Source organism: Onychostruthus taczanowskii, unplaced genomic scaffold, assembly GCF_017590055.1.
Source record: "Onychostruthus taczanowskii isolate IOZ18803 unplaced genomic scaffold, ASM1759005v1 scaffold16, whole genome shotgun sequence".
NCBI classification, from domain to species: Eukaryota; Metazoa; Chordata; class Aves; order Passeriformes; family Passeridae; genus Onychostruthus; species Onychostruthus taczanowskii.
This window is the reverse complement of record NW_024498795.1, coordinates 4,798,639-4,815,434: the sequence shown is the minus strand read 5'-3', so window position 1 is coordinate 4,815,434 and position 16,796 is coordinate 4,798,639. Positions and strand designations below refer to the sequence as shown.

General features: G+C 39.9%; 1 protein-coding gene across 2 annotated transcripts in view; it reads right to left on the bottom strand.

Moving 5' to 3' along the window:
* SPIRE1 (spire type actin nucleation factor 1) overlaps window positions 1-16,796 on the bottom strand; it is a 127,170-nt gene that overhangs the window by 9,305 nt on the left and 101,069 nt on the right. For both annotated transcript variants that reach the window (XM_041399251.1, XM_041399250.1), the window contains exons 9-11: window positions 9,049-9,212; window positions 4,820-4,910; window positions 3,934-4,076 (exon numbers count right to left, since the gene is read on the bottom strand). In XM_041399251.1, the coding sequence (XP_041255185.1) occupies window positions 3,934-4,076; window positions 4,820-4,910; window positions 9,049-9,212 (398 nt within the window). The remainder of the gene's footprint in view (window positions 1-3,933; window positions 4,077-4,819; window positions 4,911-9,048; window positions 9,213-16,796) is intronic.

The window sequence follows — 16,796 nt, the reverse complement described above, 5'->3', positions numbered from 1 at the left end:
ACACGCCAATACACTTATTTTTAAAGGGGAAAAATATTATTTGCAAATACTATTTTGAACTTGAAGTGTCCATGATCCTCTTGGGGACTGGCTTAACTCTGACTATGCAATAATTTTATAAATACTATACCTCAATGTGTGTATGTATAATTTTTTTATGCAGGAAAAGCAAGTAGTAAGAATTGCATACCCATAATGTGCTTTGTAGGTCATTCTCAGTGTACACACACCTAATAGGTTCTATGACTAACACATTTTTACTCTAATGTATTCCTTCTTCTCATTAAAGGATGTCACTAGACATTCAAACGAGTTGCATTAGTAAATTGCAAAATGAATGAGCACCAGAGTGGCCTCTAAATTCTGCAATTCACAATTAGTCAGCACTCTAAACTCTTGCTTCTTTTGCAGACTACAAGTTTCTAAAAGGTCAGCTGTGTATCTCAACTATACACTCTCCTACAACTTTCTTCCTCCTTCCACTTATTGGTTGGGACAACAAAAAGAAGGAAAAATTAAATAATTAATCTTCAGTTAACGTACGGGTAAATTAATTATTTTTTATTTTCAGTGGATTTGCTGTCCCTGATAGATGGATATGAGCTGTTTTACAAGTTCTGATACATAAGTGTGCTGAGGACCAAAACAATATATGGGTTTTCAAGTAAAGCAGATTGCAAATGCCCTCCCATTCTACGTAGTGTACCTTGGGAGAAACATAAAACCTTATTCTGTTCAACATAGTCCAAGGATCACAATAGTTTTGCTGGATTTTTGCTGCATGATCTTCATGTGCTGTAATATTTAAGGTCTGTCCCATTGATAATCTGGTGATGTTGCATTTTTAGTTTGCTGTCCTTTCAGAACTGATTTCTTTTCCCCGTGAGGTGATTGAAGACACACAAATATCCTACACACATTGAAATCAAAGTCAATCAGGTGCAATGTCCCAGCCTAAGCTGTAATTCTTGCCACAGCTGAGGAAGTGCTCCCCTAGGAGGGAACATGCTGGTGAAGGTGATTTCCAAAGCCAGCAAAAAGAGGCAAACCTTTGCGGGTTTCCACCTGCTGGCAAAAGCTCTCTCACAGAGATAGTACATAGCCCCTGCCACCCCGCACATGGCTGCTTCAACGGGATGGGAGCTGAGCAGAGAAGCTGTTTGCATAGTTGAAAAAAGTGGTCTGAAAGTCATCCTTGGAAATAAACTGGTTATCCTAGGAACCTGAACAATAGATAGGAAGCAGAGAAGCGAATGCTGTGTATAAATGAAACCATTAGCTTTGGTCCTCTGGGTCATGAAAAAAATAATGATAATAAAAATAGTAATTAAAAAAGCAAACAGACTGCAAAGGCACCCCCACATAAATCTCAGGACACGGAATTGATCTCACTGATTAAGCACCAAATCAGCTCACTACAGCAACCACCAGGGCTGACCCCCTCAAAATCACTGAGCCACCCTGCCTTTCCATGTACCACTGGCAGGGTGACATGTCAAAAGGACTGAGTTTGGCACTTTTCCAAGTTTGTTTCCCTCCCCACCTACTAGGACCTAACTACCTCAGTCTGATGAGATGCCAGTTCACAAAACCATCGTTAGTATGCAAGACAGAGCAGTTTCTTGCTAATCGTGCTAAGAGACTGTAGCAAACCCCTGCCTGGTTTCACTGGCATTGACAGCTATTTGCTGACAAGGCCTCTTTCACCTTGGAGAGAAACCAGGGTCACAGGAGCTGGTGATAAGAAATGAAACTCCATCAATCCTGGAGGAAGGGATAAAGAAGTGTGAAGTCAAATAAAAAATAAATAATACTCTGCACCTATTGAGAAGCATTCACTCTGGGAATGGCAATTTCACAGGTGCAACATCTGGTGCAGCCTCTGGAAGAGGTTGGCATCCCTCTGGGAAGGAGAGAGTTGCAGAAAGCCAAAGCCTGGAACTGGGCCAGTGCCAGCATAGCAGAACACATCTCCCAAAATGAAAAACAGGAGTGTTGAGGGAGGTGTCTGTTACACCCTAGAGGGCACTATTGCCAAGTTAAAGAATCAGCTCTCAAGGCGTCAAATAAAATAGGTTCTTATTAACAGAACATCATTTCACTACCAGCTTCCTTCTTTTTCACTTCAAAGACAAAACCAAGCTGGTGACAGTTCTCTAGAGATTAAAAAAAAAAAATCAAAAACCCAAAAACCAAAACAAACAAAAAAATGCCCCTAAACACAAAAGAAATTATAAAACCCTTCCCATCTGTTCCCAAATTAGCCTGACTTATCTAATGGCTTTTTTTCCCTTTTCCTTTAGTATTTTTCAGGGGGAATGGAATAATTGAATTAGTTTTTCTGCAATGGTTTTATTTTTAAAGTATTTTTCTAGGCATATGTCAACGAACAAACTGACAGAGTGAGAGTATGTATGTGGTCAAGAAGGTTCTGGTAAGAACTGGGTTGACCTATTTAAAGTAACAGCCTCATATAAGATTTTAAGTTGCATGATCCTCTGAAATACACAAGATTAATATTACAATGTAGCACACTCAGACACACTAGAAGCGGGGATGGAGCAAATGTCTCAGTATAACACAGGATGCTTTCTGCCATCCTCCCTTTGAACTATTTGAACAGTGTCTGTGAATGACACTGGGCTTACCAGAAAATAAAGTCTCATTTTCCACATACAGTGAATGCAGCAGGAGGTGATAGAGCAACCCATTTTATGTGACAGTGACTTCAAACACATGCTGAAGGAGCTCTCCAGTATGGGTCTGCTGCCATACATGCTGCTCCAAGTTCACTTTGGCAGGAGATGTCCACCTGGGCCGTGCATTTATCAACATGTTACTACCTGACCTGCACCTGGAATGAGAAACTACATTCTGCTTGGAAGGACGTAATAAAATCCAGCAGACATCTGAAAAGGAAAAGCCTGTTGTGGGAATATTAGGAGGTATTTTCCCTAGAACCAATCAGCTTCATCAGCTAATAGGTAAAAGCCCATTGTGGGAATATTTGGAGGTATTTTCCCTAGAACTGATCAGCTTCATCACTTAATAGGTTTGGATCCTGGCTGTCATCTCTTGGGCCGGTAAAAATGCTCTTCAAAGCCCTTTAATACCACTGCACTACAAGACAGGGCAGGTGAATATTCCCTTCCTTTCAAAACTCAGATGTGTTCATCGATTTCTCTATTCACCTCACCCTCATGGGGCACACCTTGAAACCCTGCTGGTAGGAAAAGAGACAAGGAACATACCCTGCATGAAATTACAATGCACTAATCAGTATGTCAGCATAAACGAACCAGGATTTCATACCCTTTGCTGTTTGTACTCTGCTGGAAAACAGTTCTCAATTAAAGCTAATTGATCAAATGCACTGCACTTTCTTTTCAAGCAGTAAAACAGGTTTTTGCCTCAGTAACTTCAACAAAGCAACACAGACAAACCGTGATTTGGATTACTGAAAGAGCTCTCGTATGTATAAACATTACCAGGCAAGTCTTAAGGTGGGAAGAAAAGAAATCATTCAATTCAGCCAGTTATTAGCTGCAATACTTCCAATAACTAAAAAAATTCCCCCAAATCCCAAAATAGATCCACTGCTTTGGAATTGTCTCTATTCAAGTGGAATATCAGTAAGGTGAAGTTCATTTGTTTTGGTAACATTCTGAAACAAAAATCAAGACACGTTGTTTACCCGGAGTCCTAATCACAGTGCAAATGTTTTCTGAGGCACCTGTACCTGGGATTTTGGATAAATATGTTAGAGAGACAAAGTTCAAATCTTGATTTCAAAACACCTTTAGTAGCCAAGAGCTGTTTGTGAATTGAGGAGTTTTCTTTGGTCATGTTCTAATCACACTGAAGCCAAGTTTTAATTTTCATTATACTCTTAGCATTCCTCTTTTTCTCTCTCCTACCACCCACTCCACTTACAAGTGACCTGGAGCTCTGTTTTGAAGGGGGTAGGAACTGTCTCACATTGGTTGGTGTTTCCTTTTCAATGGAGTGTCGTCTCTGAGGCGGCTGCCGTCTCTCGGGCTGCGGCGTAGATGATATGGGCAAGAACTTTGGAGGCACTAAGGATTCAATCAGTACAAAATAGTTAGTTCTTCTACAAGAGACTATTGGATAACAGTGCTCAGTACTTAATCCAACCACTGATTTGCTAGAATTCCAACTACCGGTGGCTGAAGTTACATATCCATACTGAGGTGTTTCAGGATATTGTTCTCATTATTTCACCATCGTACACAGAAAAACACATGCACAGATTACACAGCTCATTACAAAACCTTCCCAATGAAACTGAAACACTTCAAACAAATTAAAAATATTGTTACACAGTAAAATCTGCAGTAACTGTGCCTGAAAAAAAAAGGCCAGATCTTGCCCTTTTCCCAGTAAGTATTTTTGGGAAACACTGGTGATTGCTAAGTGTCTTTCAAACACTGCCACAGTGGCAGAGATGGAGGAAACTTTTAAATTGGTCTTAGGTTAGAACATGCTTCCATAGCAAAAAATTATTTTATGAGATGAGCATAGCTAAACTATCCCCTCCATTCACTTGTGACTTCCTCTACAGTCCTACATAAACTTCAGGGATGAAACCTCCTGTTTCACAAAGATATCCACCCAGAGTGGAGGCTAATGCCTTCCAACTGTTTATCACGCTTGACCCATTTAGCAGGGTTCGGCTTTAGATGTTTATTCCATTAACAACACTCAGCTTCAGCTTTCCATATAAGTGTGAGACGAAGTTCATAGTACAGAGGACAACAGAGGTGAGTAAAAGCAGCCAGTGGGCTCTCTCATAACTCACTCTTTCTGCTGCTGGCGCCTTCTTGAGAGGGGTCTTCCACTTGTGAGGGGGAGATGCTGCTGCTACTTCCTGATTGGTGCACTGATTCCTCCTGTGTGGCAAGAGGGAAAGAAACAGAAATCCTCAGGGACTGTTTCTAGTTCTTCTACTGCTTTTTAGCACACAGAAAACACAAGCTGTCAAACATATTCTGGACCGTTCAGTCACTCAAAGTCCTAGAAGTCTTGAGAAAAACATTGACTCTGCACAGTACTGAGCAAACAGAATTTTCAGTGCTCAGTTTCTTAGAAAGTGAAATAAATGGTACATAATTTGAATTCAGTTTGCATGAAAGAACAAGATCAGGAGAGAGGTGCATGAATCCACTGTAAACTGTAAATTTCCCTTGTATTTAAAGACTTCTAGGGATTTGCAGCTACGGCAGATATGTTAACACAGCTTTATATCTCACACTAACAAGGAATTAGCACTTAGATTTCTCTGGCCTCCAAAGAAAGGAGAGCCACTCACACAAGTGACTCAGGTGAAGAGAAATTAAGCTGAATTTGACTGCACTGTTCCCTAATTCCCAATCCTGTGTGTTTTTCCTTTCTTCTGTATTTAAAAGAAATCTCATTCACTGTATCTGCATGCTTCTTCTCAACAGCCAAGGGCAACTCCTGTGAAAGTGAAATGGGCTTTGACTAAACACCTCTCAGCTATCTAAAGCTTTATGCCACCCAAATTATTAAATCCTTTGCTGTCACCTAAAGCCCGTCTTCAGTCACCTGCTACCAGCAAAGAAAGAGATCGTCACAGAAGTCTCCCAAATGAAGAGTGCTGAAGGACTGAGCCTGAACGCTCTTCTCCTCTAATGTGAACATTTTCAACCAAAAAGACTTAACATCATTTAGGCTGTCAAGATTTACAGATCAAACAAGTGACCTGCCCTAAAATCCAGCAAGAGGCTAAGCTTCTCTCTCACAGATTTCCTCAGCTGAAAATCTCCACTGGCTGAAAGATTGCCTTCTTTGGTAACAGTAAGTCGGAAAGAAAAGCTGGCAGGATCACCTCAATGAGCACCACGCATCACAGGACACAGGCCTCTACAAATTCCCATCAGGTGATCTGTCCTTTAGGCTTAGCCCAAGGGTAGGTACTGTATTTGAGGAAACTGTTCCCACCTATTTGCCACAACACAGTACTCTGCAAGGGATCTTGCAGCTCACATCCCAAAACAGTATATTCACTTTAACATTTCAGTTGCGACCCCACAAAACACTTGTGATGGGAAGCTTGTAAGAAAGCTTGAGCAGGACATTGAGCTGCATCAGCTGTTTTGCTTGCAGAAATCAGTACAGTTCAGCTACAGAGCTGGCTAAGACACCTCTGCATATTGCTGCATGGTTGCCTTAAAAGACCAATGGAGAACCTCCATGACAATTGGAAGCACTGTCCTTTAGAAGGGGTGCAAGAGTGTTCACAAGCCTGGAGTAAAATATTTACATTTTGAGAAAGAGAACAGTGCTGAACAGAGGGAACTACTCAACTTTTCACTTTGTAGAAGTCAGATTGTTCTGAGTGGATGACAAGTTTACCATTGCCAGAGAAGCTAATGAGCTAAGATGAAGCACTATGTAAGCTCTTCTGCTGTTCTAAAGAATGAACTGTTGGAGCCAGTGGCTAAGTATAAAAAATATTAAGTATAAACCAAGACATGGAAAACAGAAGCCAGGAGGAAATTAAATTGGACATAAAATCCTACTTAGCAGGTATTCCAGGTTAGTAATTTCAAATTACTACTTCTGTGCACAAACACGTGCACTGACAATGCTATTGCTGTCCTACAATTTCTCAAACATAGAGGGCTTTCTTTTGAGAATGAAATCTTGTGTAGGAAGTCCTGATGAACCACTGCATAAATTCCTCCATATCTATACAGCAACTGTTGATTTTTATGTTAGACTATCGGACTTTTTACGTTTGAGGTTGCATCAACCAAACATCCAGGACTCTGCGCTTCTCCAAAGTGCCAAACAATTAGAATTTTACAGTTACTGAGAAAGCTGCAGCTTAAAACATCTAAATATATTACAGACACAATCTGTGGCCAGATAGCTGTAGCTTCATTAGGAAGAGACAATTTTTTAATCTGTAGCAAAAGTTACTATTAGATTGCTACTTCTCTCAGCCACACAAATCAAAATGGCACTTCCTGTTCCACGCCCTCTGGAATCTGTGATTTTAGTGGTGATGCAGAAAAAGCAAGGACAGAAAGAAGGAAGAATTTAATTAATATTCATCCTTGATAGAAAATGGGCATAGGGCTGTATCAGACCTTGCCTTTCACCTCTGCCTGGTTACACTGAGTATTGGGACACAGCCTGCATTGCAACACTGATGAAAGAACAAAGGGGACGCATGGGGAAGAAAATGCATCTGCATCACAGCTCATTTGGAGGTCCACAGCTCAGCAGTGCTGGTATTTCCAGCCTGTAATTTAGGGCACTACACAGTAATAATTTCACTCCCAGTGAGTAACTCCAAATAGGTTAAGCCCAACTCAAACTGCAGACAAAGGGGAGGCCGAGTCATTTACAGGCAATCAGAACAACATACACACTCTTCTCTGTGTTACATACAAAGTAAAAGTCAGAGAAGAAATAAAACATTTGGACAGAGCGATCTTCACTCTCTTCCAATGTTCTATGTCCTTCACCACCTTGAAAAACTTCACCCAAACTCCCTTCAGTTTATTTTCACTACCATAGCACTCTTCCTGAGCCCAACCAGTATTCTGCTGAGCATCTTTATCATCTCAGTTGTTTCACCAGCTATTTCTATTGACTCAAACTAGTCCAGCATCTGTTCTCTGTGACAGTTCAATGTGGTTGATTTATTTTCAATTTATCTTTTGCTGTATGTTCCAGAGTTTGTTCCATACCACTTTGCTTGCCTACACAGTACTCCCTAATCAATAGTCATGTTCAGATGTTTTATTTTTCCCTTCTACAAGAAGCATTTCACATTTCCCATGACACAATTTTCTTTTACTCACTTCTGCTCATTTTCCTGTGTGAAATAACATGATGCTTCAGGATACACAGAGGTACAGGCTGTAAGACCCGACTGTCACTGACAGATCTTAGTATTCCTGCATCCTGCCCAGCTTCATTCATATTAACAAACCACATATAGCCTCTATTGTAATTTTAAAGACTGATGAGTGATCTCAGAATGCAAATCTCTTCTGCTTTCAGAACAGATGCATCAAATTATGCACCCACACAAGTCACCCACAGGATAACCCCAAAGAGGGCCAACCTTTCACAGATCAGAAAGTATGCAAAGAGATAAATTTCTCCCCACATATATTTCTTCCCAGCCTTCTATCTTTGAGCATAGACGCCTTTGTAACCGCCCTGTCAGGCAACCCCTCCTTTCCCATTTACAAGAGAGAAAAAGAGTCAGGGAAGACTGCTTTCCCCAGGCTAAAATTATCCTCTGTGAATAAAGCCTGCCTGCATGTGCTTTCCAGACAGCTTAACTTTCAGAAAGGTCCAAACTCAATTAATAACACTACTGGTCCAGAAGACAAAGCTCATTCTTGAGGATGCAATGTTGGTACTTCCTAAGGATCATATATAATGCAGCTTTGAAGCTAAAAAGCTTTTTAAGGTTTTCTCCTTCTAACGCTTTTTTAAATCTTTAACTCTCCATTTAGAGTGCATGAATTCAAAATTATTTCTCCATCTGAGTGGTATTTGCTTGTCCCTATTTGTGAAACATTTTTGGGGTGTTCGTTCCCAATCTTATACAGCAAATTAATGCACTAACATTTGCACCAAACTGCAACCCCTCTGGCACAGCTGCTGCTCTTTATTTAACAGCTTTTATGGTGAGGCTAACCCCACATCTGAGTCCTTTAGCAGCTACTGCACGAGTGCCAGAAGGGTGCTATGTACTTTCCTAAATTCCCAAAAGCATAATTGCTACAAACACACTGTGGACAGATACTGGGCCTTTAGGAAAGTAAGTAATGGCCAAAATTACCATTTAATCTTTTGAAAGAGCATTCTCCTTTTTGGGATCTGATCTAGTATTTTTGAAGTTCTGTGGGCTGACAAAGCAGCCACGGAAAATTCGGATTATAATTTGCTCAGTCACTTCTCATCTGATCAGTTCAGCAAACTAAGAAGCAAGACTCAGTTCTGACAAATCGAGAATCAAGTTGTGTCCTGATTTTTTACCTCTGAATCTGAGCTGTCAAGTTCAGCCAACGTGGGAGCCTTAAGGAGTCTTTTGCGTTGCACTGTCACTTGTGTGGCCCCGTTCTGCTTTCCTTGGGGTGCTGGGCTGCCGTTCACTACAGAGGCATCCACTAATTTTCTTCCAGCCTCTGGTGTCGGTACATCTACCAAAAGAAACAGAACAATTGGTGTTTGCACCTGAAATGTATTTTGCCTTCTCAAATCTTACTGTTAAGGCAATACACACAAAAGGAAAAAAGAAATTATTGTGATAGTTGTATCTGTACAATTATTTTACTTTTAGTGATTCACTGCTCAGACAATTACAGGCAATGGCTTGCAATATAGAAGCAGTATGAAAGAATGAAAGCAGTGCAAAAAGCAGCATTGCATAATGCTTTTTAAAACCCAACCTCACACCAATACCAATCAGCTTTAAAAAAATTGCCTGTGTTAAACCTGAAAATATTCTTCTTTCAATGTACAGTCTGTAATTAACTATGTAACAAGGACCAGAAGAATGCACAACCATCTGGGCAAGTGGGTTTCCAGTGAATCTGAAGACAACACCACACAGAAATTAGGAGGTTTAGCATGGAGTGAACCCAGTTTTTCCGGTGAGGACAGAATTGCACTTTACTCTGCAGGATACAGAGAAGGAATGAAAATGAGATAAATAATGAGTGTTCATCACAACTCTTAGCCTCGCTTGGCTGTTTGTATTAAAAACAGGTCTGTGAGTTCAGACCTTCATGGAACAGCAGAAACTTGAGGCTCCAGCTCTATTTTCGTCTACATAACTTTTACAAGGATGTAACTCCACTGAGTAAATTACTCAGGATTTCTGCCAGTGTGCAACGAAGATGCATCTTGGATAATGTAAGCTTTGGGTCTGCTGTGTTTAGCCTAGCTTAGCTTTAGATATTAAGATAATGACCTAGCTTTTGATATTTTAGGAGAGCTTAGAGTTTGGTCTGATAAATCAGTTTTATCCCTGTAAAAGTACAAAGTACAGTATTCCAATCTGAAGAAAATTATGTTGGAGGGACAAGGCAGAGAAGCTTTTAATCTTCCATCTGCATGTCTGTCTAAGCAGCTGGTCTTTCTACAAATGTGTTTTTCTGCTCATGTAATTATAGGACTCCTTCCCCAGCCTTGTAATAACAAGGTACCTCCAGGTATTATAAGGCTAGGGTAATGATGAGTAATTATTCCCATTTTTATACATGGTGAAAAGAGGCACAGAAGGTCAAGTGACTTGTACCTTAGGTTACTGGGAGGACTGTGACAGGGAAATTATATCACCCAGATATTCACAGTGCCAACAATGCAAGTGCTCACACATCATGTGGAGTTACTTACACAGTTGCCATGGTATAAACAGACACAGTCACTCCTGCTACAACACTATGTGCATGGATAAAGCCATCCTTGCACCAGGTAAATCAGTTACAGACTACACAAAGCACAGCTACAGTAGTAGGTCTGTTCAACAACAGTCTCACCACAGCATCTATTGAAATAAACTAAGAAAAGGAATAAGTTAAACCAATATGTATTTTAAAGAATTATCCAGGTTATTGTTAAATGCTGGAAACAGATCTAAAAACGAGAGGGGGTGCATTATAATTGCTATATAAATCATATCTTCAACTGGGAGTATAAGAAAAGGCAATTATTTGGGCTGTTAAAGTCATGGTGACATTCCAGGCCTATGAATCTGTATACTAGAGTATTATTACTGCCTTCAGGTCCTTCCTACAAAGAGCTGCAATCAAAGCCTTAGACTCTCTAACCCTTACTTCCTATCTTCAAAAGCTTTGCTAATGGGTGTCCTGACTACCACAATGGCTCACAGGTCATGGGTTTTCTTCCTCCTAGATTTCTGTGGGTACAGCATGGGCGTCCCCCACATCAAATGCATTCCTGCTCTGACAGCAGCATAATGCAATTCCAGAAAGGGACGGCAGGAAAACAAAACCCAAACTGCCTCCCCTCCCTGCTGCCAGTGACACTTCTTGAGACCTCATAACTAGCTGGCATGCAGTTGATTGAAGAAGTTCTGAGTTTCCCAAATGACCAAGAAAAACCTTTGATTGGTCTTTGGATGGCACAGACCGTCCAAGGAAGCAGCCCCAGCACCACCCACACAACAGCCAAAGTTGGTGCCCCTTCTCCCTGAAACCTCCTGGGTGGGGACTCCCCTGCCTGATGGTAGGAAGGGTGAAGAATGGCCTGTGAGCACTGCTGGACCCACTGGAGATAAATGATGGGAAAGCGAACAGCACTGCCCTCCTGCCGAAAAGTAAAACATACAATAGGCCTGGGGAAAGGAAAAAGGGGGGACACCACCAGACACCCACTATGGCAGGTGATGGAACGTGTTTTCACACCAAAAATTGTTTTCTGGTGGTTTTTGTCTAATTGCTTGCTCTTTTTTTTTTCCCTAGGAATTTAGGCCAAATTTCTTGAGGCCTCAGAAGGCAACTCTGGTCCATTTTCAAAGTAATTTATGTAGCAATAACGACCTAGGAAGCCTAAACCAGATGTTATTTAAAGTCAGGCACATATGAGTTGTTCATACATATTGCTGAGTTGCTCATATGTTGATTCAAGTCTTCTTGAAATACCAAAGAAATTTTAGGTGAATCAAGAAGACAATCCATCATAGTACTTGTTTTCAAGGTTTCTTCAGTAGGAAATGTGATTTATCACAGATTCTTTCCTCTAGAGAAAAAAAAAAAACAAACCCAAGGAGTTTTTGCAACTTGCAAGCACTAAAGAGTAATAATAAAAGAAGAATAAAATTTGAAAACAGTCCAATCTGTAAAATCCATTTGATCAATCAAGTTCAATTTATCATTCTTGCACTTACAGTACTAGATGCATGTGAATAAATGAATATCACAATTCAAGGAAAAGATCGTGAAACAATGAAATGTTTCAACTCAAATGTTGAAACATTTGAGTTTCAACAAACAGATTTCAAGAAAAAAGCCTTGTTCTAAATTTAAAACCAGAATCTGTTAGCAGACACAGACCAAAAAATTATTAGTTTGTTTAAGCTGTTTTAATGATCTTTTAGCTGATTTAGTGACAACAGAAACATTCATGGGTGACAAATCATATCATACACTGTCATAAACAAGATAAAATTATTTAGGATAAACAAGTTAGAAGCAAAAAATATACTAAATCTTATAAATATGAACATGACAGAAGAAATCAATGGATGATTCTTTGAAACAAAATCTAGATTTATTAAAAAAAATTGGATAGTAGTTTACAATCTCTAGGTTTATAGAACACTTAAATGTTTTGAAGATGATTTCAATGACATTTAAAAAGGCTTTTGTGAGTAATAGCCTGGGGTTAAGAATTTATTAGAGAGTCAGACACACTGGGGGAGTGTCATTTCTCTGTGTTTTCAGGCAGCAAGTACAGTGAACAGCACCTAAAATTGGATGATTGTGTTTGGTTTCTTTTGAGATTTTCTCTAAGCTTTCGTTACAACAGGCAAATGAAAGAAGGTGAAGTCTTGATTTGATTATTTGATCATTGTGTTTGGCTTCCCTGATCAGCCTTAGGAAAAAAAAAACCCACTGTAGGATAATATAAAACGTGCCTTTATTTACATGTAAGATTATGTCTCGTGAAACACGGAATTAAGCAGACCACAAATTACATGCAAACCTCAGCAGTCATGTAACCATATGCTGTCTGCTTCCTCACCAGCTCTCCTCAGCCAAGAGTGATGACAGAAACCTGAATTTTCTTCTATACAGGAAATGTACTCCTTGGGATTATAACTTTTTACACTGAATTTTAAAAAGGCTAAGATGAATTTGGAGAATCATTATATGTTTGCTTTTTGCTGGCTATTATGTCAATAATATGGTGGGACATATGAGCAAAAGTAACAGAGATGTGCTCATTTCGTGGACTTCAGATGTTGAATTCAAACCTGAGAACTAATAAATCAGTCTTTTGCTGTGTTTGCATCCCATGTATCCCTGTGTTATGTAAGCTAAAGAGTTTACAAAGACCTGGTGGAGCTCCTGCCTCCCACTGGTGTGAGACAGACGTAATCTAAAAGTAATAATCCCCATGAAATTTGGTGTTAAATGCTTCAGTTTCCTCTTCTCTCTCTGCACACCCTCCAGTTCCCCCCTTCCCCCAAAATGTACAAACTCTTTCTGAAATAACAACTTCAAAGCAGCAATGCACACAGCTTTGAGGCAAGAACTTGAGTGGTAAGAGTGGCAATGACTGATCTTTTGAGCTGTATTCAGGCACTGCATTGAAATGAAGCTGCTTTTCAGCTGTTTTTCTATTAGAGGAAGTGGGTAATGACTGTCCTGGCCCCCAGTTGTTATCTGAGTACCTCTCAGGTAACTCACTACAGGTGGCTACCACTGGCTCCTTCTATTCTACCAGAAGGAAAAAGCAGTGGAAAAGGAGACCCCAGGAGCCCCTCCTCTCCTCTTCAGGAGAACAGCAGGCAGATGTGTGGAGCTGGGCACTGTGACACACCAACTACACTGGCTTGGTGCCAGCAAAAGTCTTCTCAGGATTCTGCATCCTCCCCATCGCAGGCAGCATGAATAATAGAAACCTGCACCCATCCTTTAGCACTTTGCAGGAAACACTTTTCTTTTTCAGCTGGTTTGTGGGGTTTTTGTGACAGCAATTCCATCAAGCAGAGTGCAATGAAAGCAGTGAAAAAGCAAGTGTGTGCAAGCAGTGATGAAAGCACAGTACAGCCTCTCTGCCTCTAAAAGAATGAAAAAAGTAAAAGCACGCAAAGCAACAGCAGCCAAAATTACTGCTTATCTGCTTATTATCAATATCCCAACCCATCTAATTCACTTGTACTGCTCACCTGGTGTCTCACATCTACCTAACTGGAATGCTTTAATCATCCTGAATTTACTTCTAAGGACATTTTATCAGATCCCTCAGTCACGCCATATGATGCTACTTGCTGAGAACCACATGACTTGCAAAAACAAAACCAATCACATTTGGGAGATGGATAAAGAAACCAGGAAGAGTTCTTCAGTGGTCAGTCAAAACCAGCAAATTCAAGTACAGTACAGATTTTTAAGGCTACTTCTTAAAAATAAAAATATTATGGTTATGAATTAATGGATTGTTTGGATTTAAACAAATGAGGATGTCTCAGAATTCTTAGAAATGAAACACGAAAGAAGAAGCTGACAGACACACACAGAAAGACAGATCTGAACATTTCCCTTTAGCTGGTCACTGGCATATTCAGTTTTATCTTCTTAAAACTAGAACTTTCAGCACATCTGAAAGTAGCAATACTTTTTTGAAAACATAAGTTTGCCTGTTTATGCTTCTATCTGAGGCCCTGGGGACCCTGCAGCTTTCAATGGAGTAAAATATGATGCCATGTACATATGTAATCTGAATCCCAGCAGACAGCTGTAGTAGCTGCACCATCCACCACGAGTGTAAGGTTTCACAAAAAGGCTTGAGTGGCATTAACAGCTTGTCACCGCCTCTGACAGCAGAGCCTGCTCCTTCCTCCCTTCCACCCCTGCTCATCAGCTGCCCTCCTCAGCCAGCTCTCTGATCATCTGATCAGAGTAGGCAGGCTTCAATCACTAAAAGAGCAGAAGAACAACCTGATAAAAAAAATATTTAAAGTATTTGTTCCTGGGCTACAGGAGTTTAACACGGTCCTCTTGTGAATAAATGAGCAGGACTGACACAGAGAAGGGAGAGAATCACATGCTTAGAGCGGAGCCTGGGGAGGCAGGGAGCAGTGAGAGTCTCCTCCCCTCTTAACAGTGGCAAGCTGTTTCCTTGGCTCAGTCAGAACAGGGAGCCATGTTCACAGACATGTCACTTGTGAACTGTGTTCCCATATTACATAAATGCTGTATTTTTTAAGTTATAGTAATAAAAAAACTTCAGTGTGGTCTTTCTAGTTCACAATATGCCAGCATTTCAGTCAGATGATGCCTTTCTGTGGGGAAAATAACCAGATGAGGCTAAAGGATGCACGGAAAAACTGAGGATGTGAACTGTGCTGAAGTCCTAGATGAGATGTTTCTATCTGTAACTCAAAGGAAGGAGGGGAGGTGGTACAAAGAGCATGGATTTATTTGGAGATTTTTTTGAGAGTCACCTAAGGGAGATAAGTAATTTGATAAGAGCTAGCTATCTCCTCTGCCAACAAACCTTTGAGGCTGATGTTGAATATTTCCAAGATCAATGATGGAAATTTTGGGCCTGATCATCCTGGAAAGTTTGTGTGTAATGAGAAAGGAATGAATTATTTTCTGGCTACTAGGCTCTCTGACATTGCAGTATCCAAAGGGCAACAGGTTCATACAGCTGCTGCATGTCCTGACTAATGGCTCACCAGAGGAAACCTGAAAATTTATATTAGATAGTTGATGAAGGGTCACCTTTTGGATCCTCTGCACCAGCTATTACCAGCAAACCTTATTATTCTAACAAGTAAAGAAGGAAGGTTTAGCCTTTTTTTTGGTCTTTGATTTCATACCTCACAAAGCTTTCACCGTACTGCATGTCCTGACTAATGGCTCACCAGAGGAAACCTGAAAAGCTTTCACCATAAAGACATTGCAGAGCTGACAGTTTCTTTCTAGATCAATATATAGAAGGAAGGTTTAGCCTTTTTTTTGGTCTTTGATTTCATACCTCACAAAGCTTTCACCGTAAAGACATTGCAGAACTGACAGTTTCTTTCTAGATCAATATACGTAGGTATATTTCATTTAATCTAGAAAGGTAGATGAGTTCAAAGATAGTTTTAGGATCTGGTGAGAAATGAAGTACTGCAAAAGATGGTCTAGTCAAAAAGTGAGTGCAAAGACACAGAAGTCAGATTTATCAATAAATAAATCAGACTTGAAGGCGATGCTGAACTCTGCAATAATTTTAAGAGTCTGGAATAGCTCTGGACCACCTTACTTTGTTTATTAATTTAAGCAGAATTGCAGCACTCTGGTGAATACTCTGTATTTCAGGTGAAATGCAGATGTTTCCTGAACCTAGGCATCCTATTGTGGCAAGGGAAACGTAAGTATTAATAACTAATTTATCTAAATTTTTTATTTTCACTGACCATATCTTGGAAGAATCCCTTCAAGTTTCTTTCTTAGATGGGAATTCAACAAACAGATGGAACAAATTTCACAATAAGCACAACAACCACGTCAGGTGGTGCAGCACATTTTACCTGACAAGTCAAAACTGTAAGACATGCTAAGTGGCCGCATTGCTGTAAAAAAAGAAACAAACACAACAAAAAAAGAAAATGATTCAGCTCTTAGAAAAGCAGAGGGATTACGAAAACAAAATATTAACTCCACTTGAGACATTTTGGACTCTCTTGCTTAAATCCAAAATGTGTCAGACATACTATTGGTTTATACTGTAGTAAAGCTCAAAGTCTGAAAACTACAGTAGCATAAATGGGACTTGCAAACAGAGCAATTATATTACTAGTAAATTAAGATTTTTGGAATTCAATAAATCAAATATCAAAACAAGAGACAAATATCTAAAAACTCGAATACTTTAAAGTAAAATCACCACAAAAGAGAAACAGGAAAAAGGGAAAGAGAGAGAGAGAGGAGAGAAAGAGCTGGAAAAAAAATATGAAAGCACAAAGCCACATTTCACACAAGTTTCAGTGACCTGAAATAAAGATATTTCTAATTTTTTTAAGCATAATCTCCAATGAT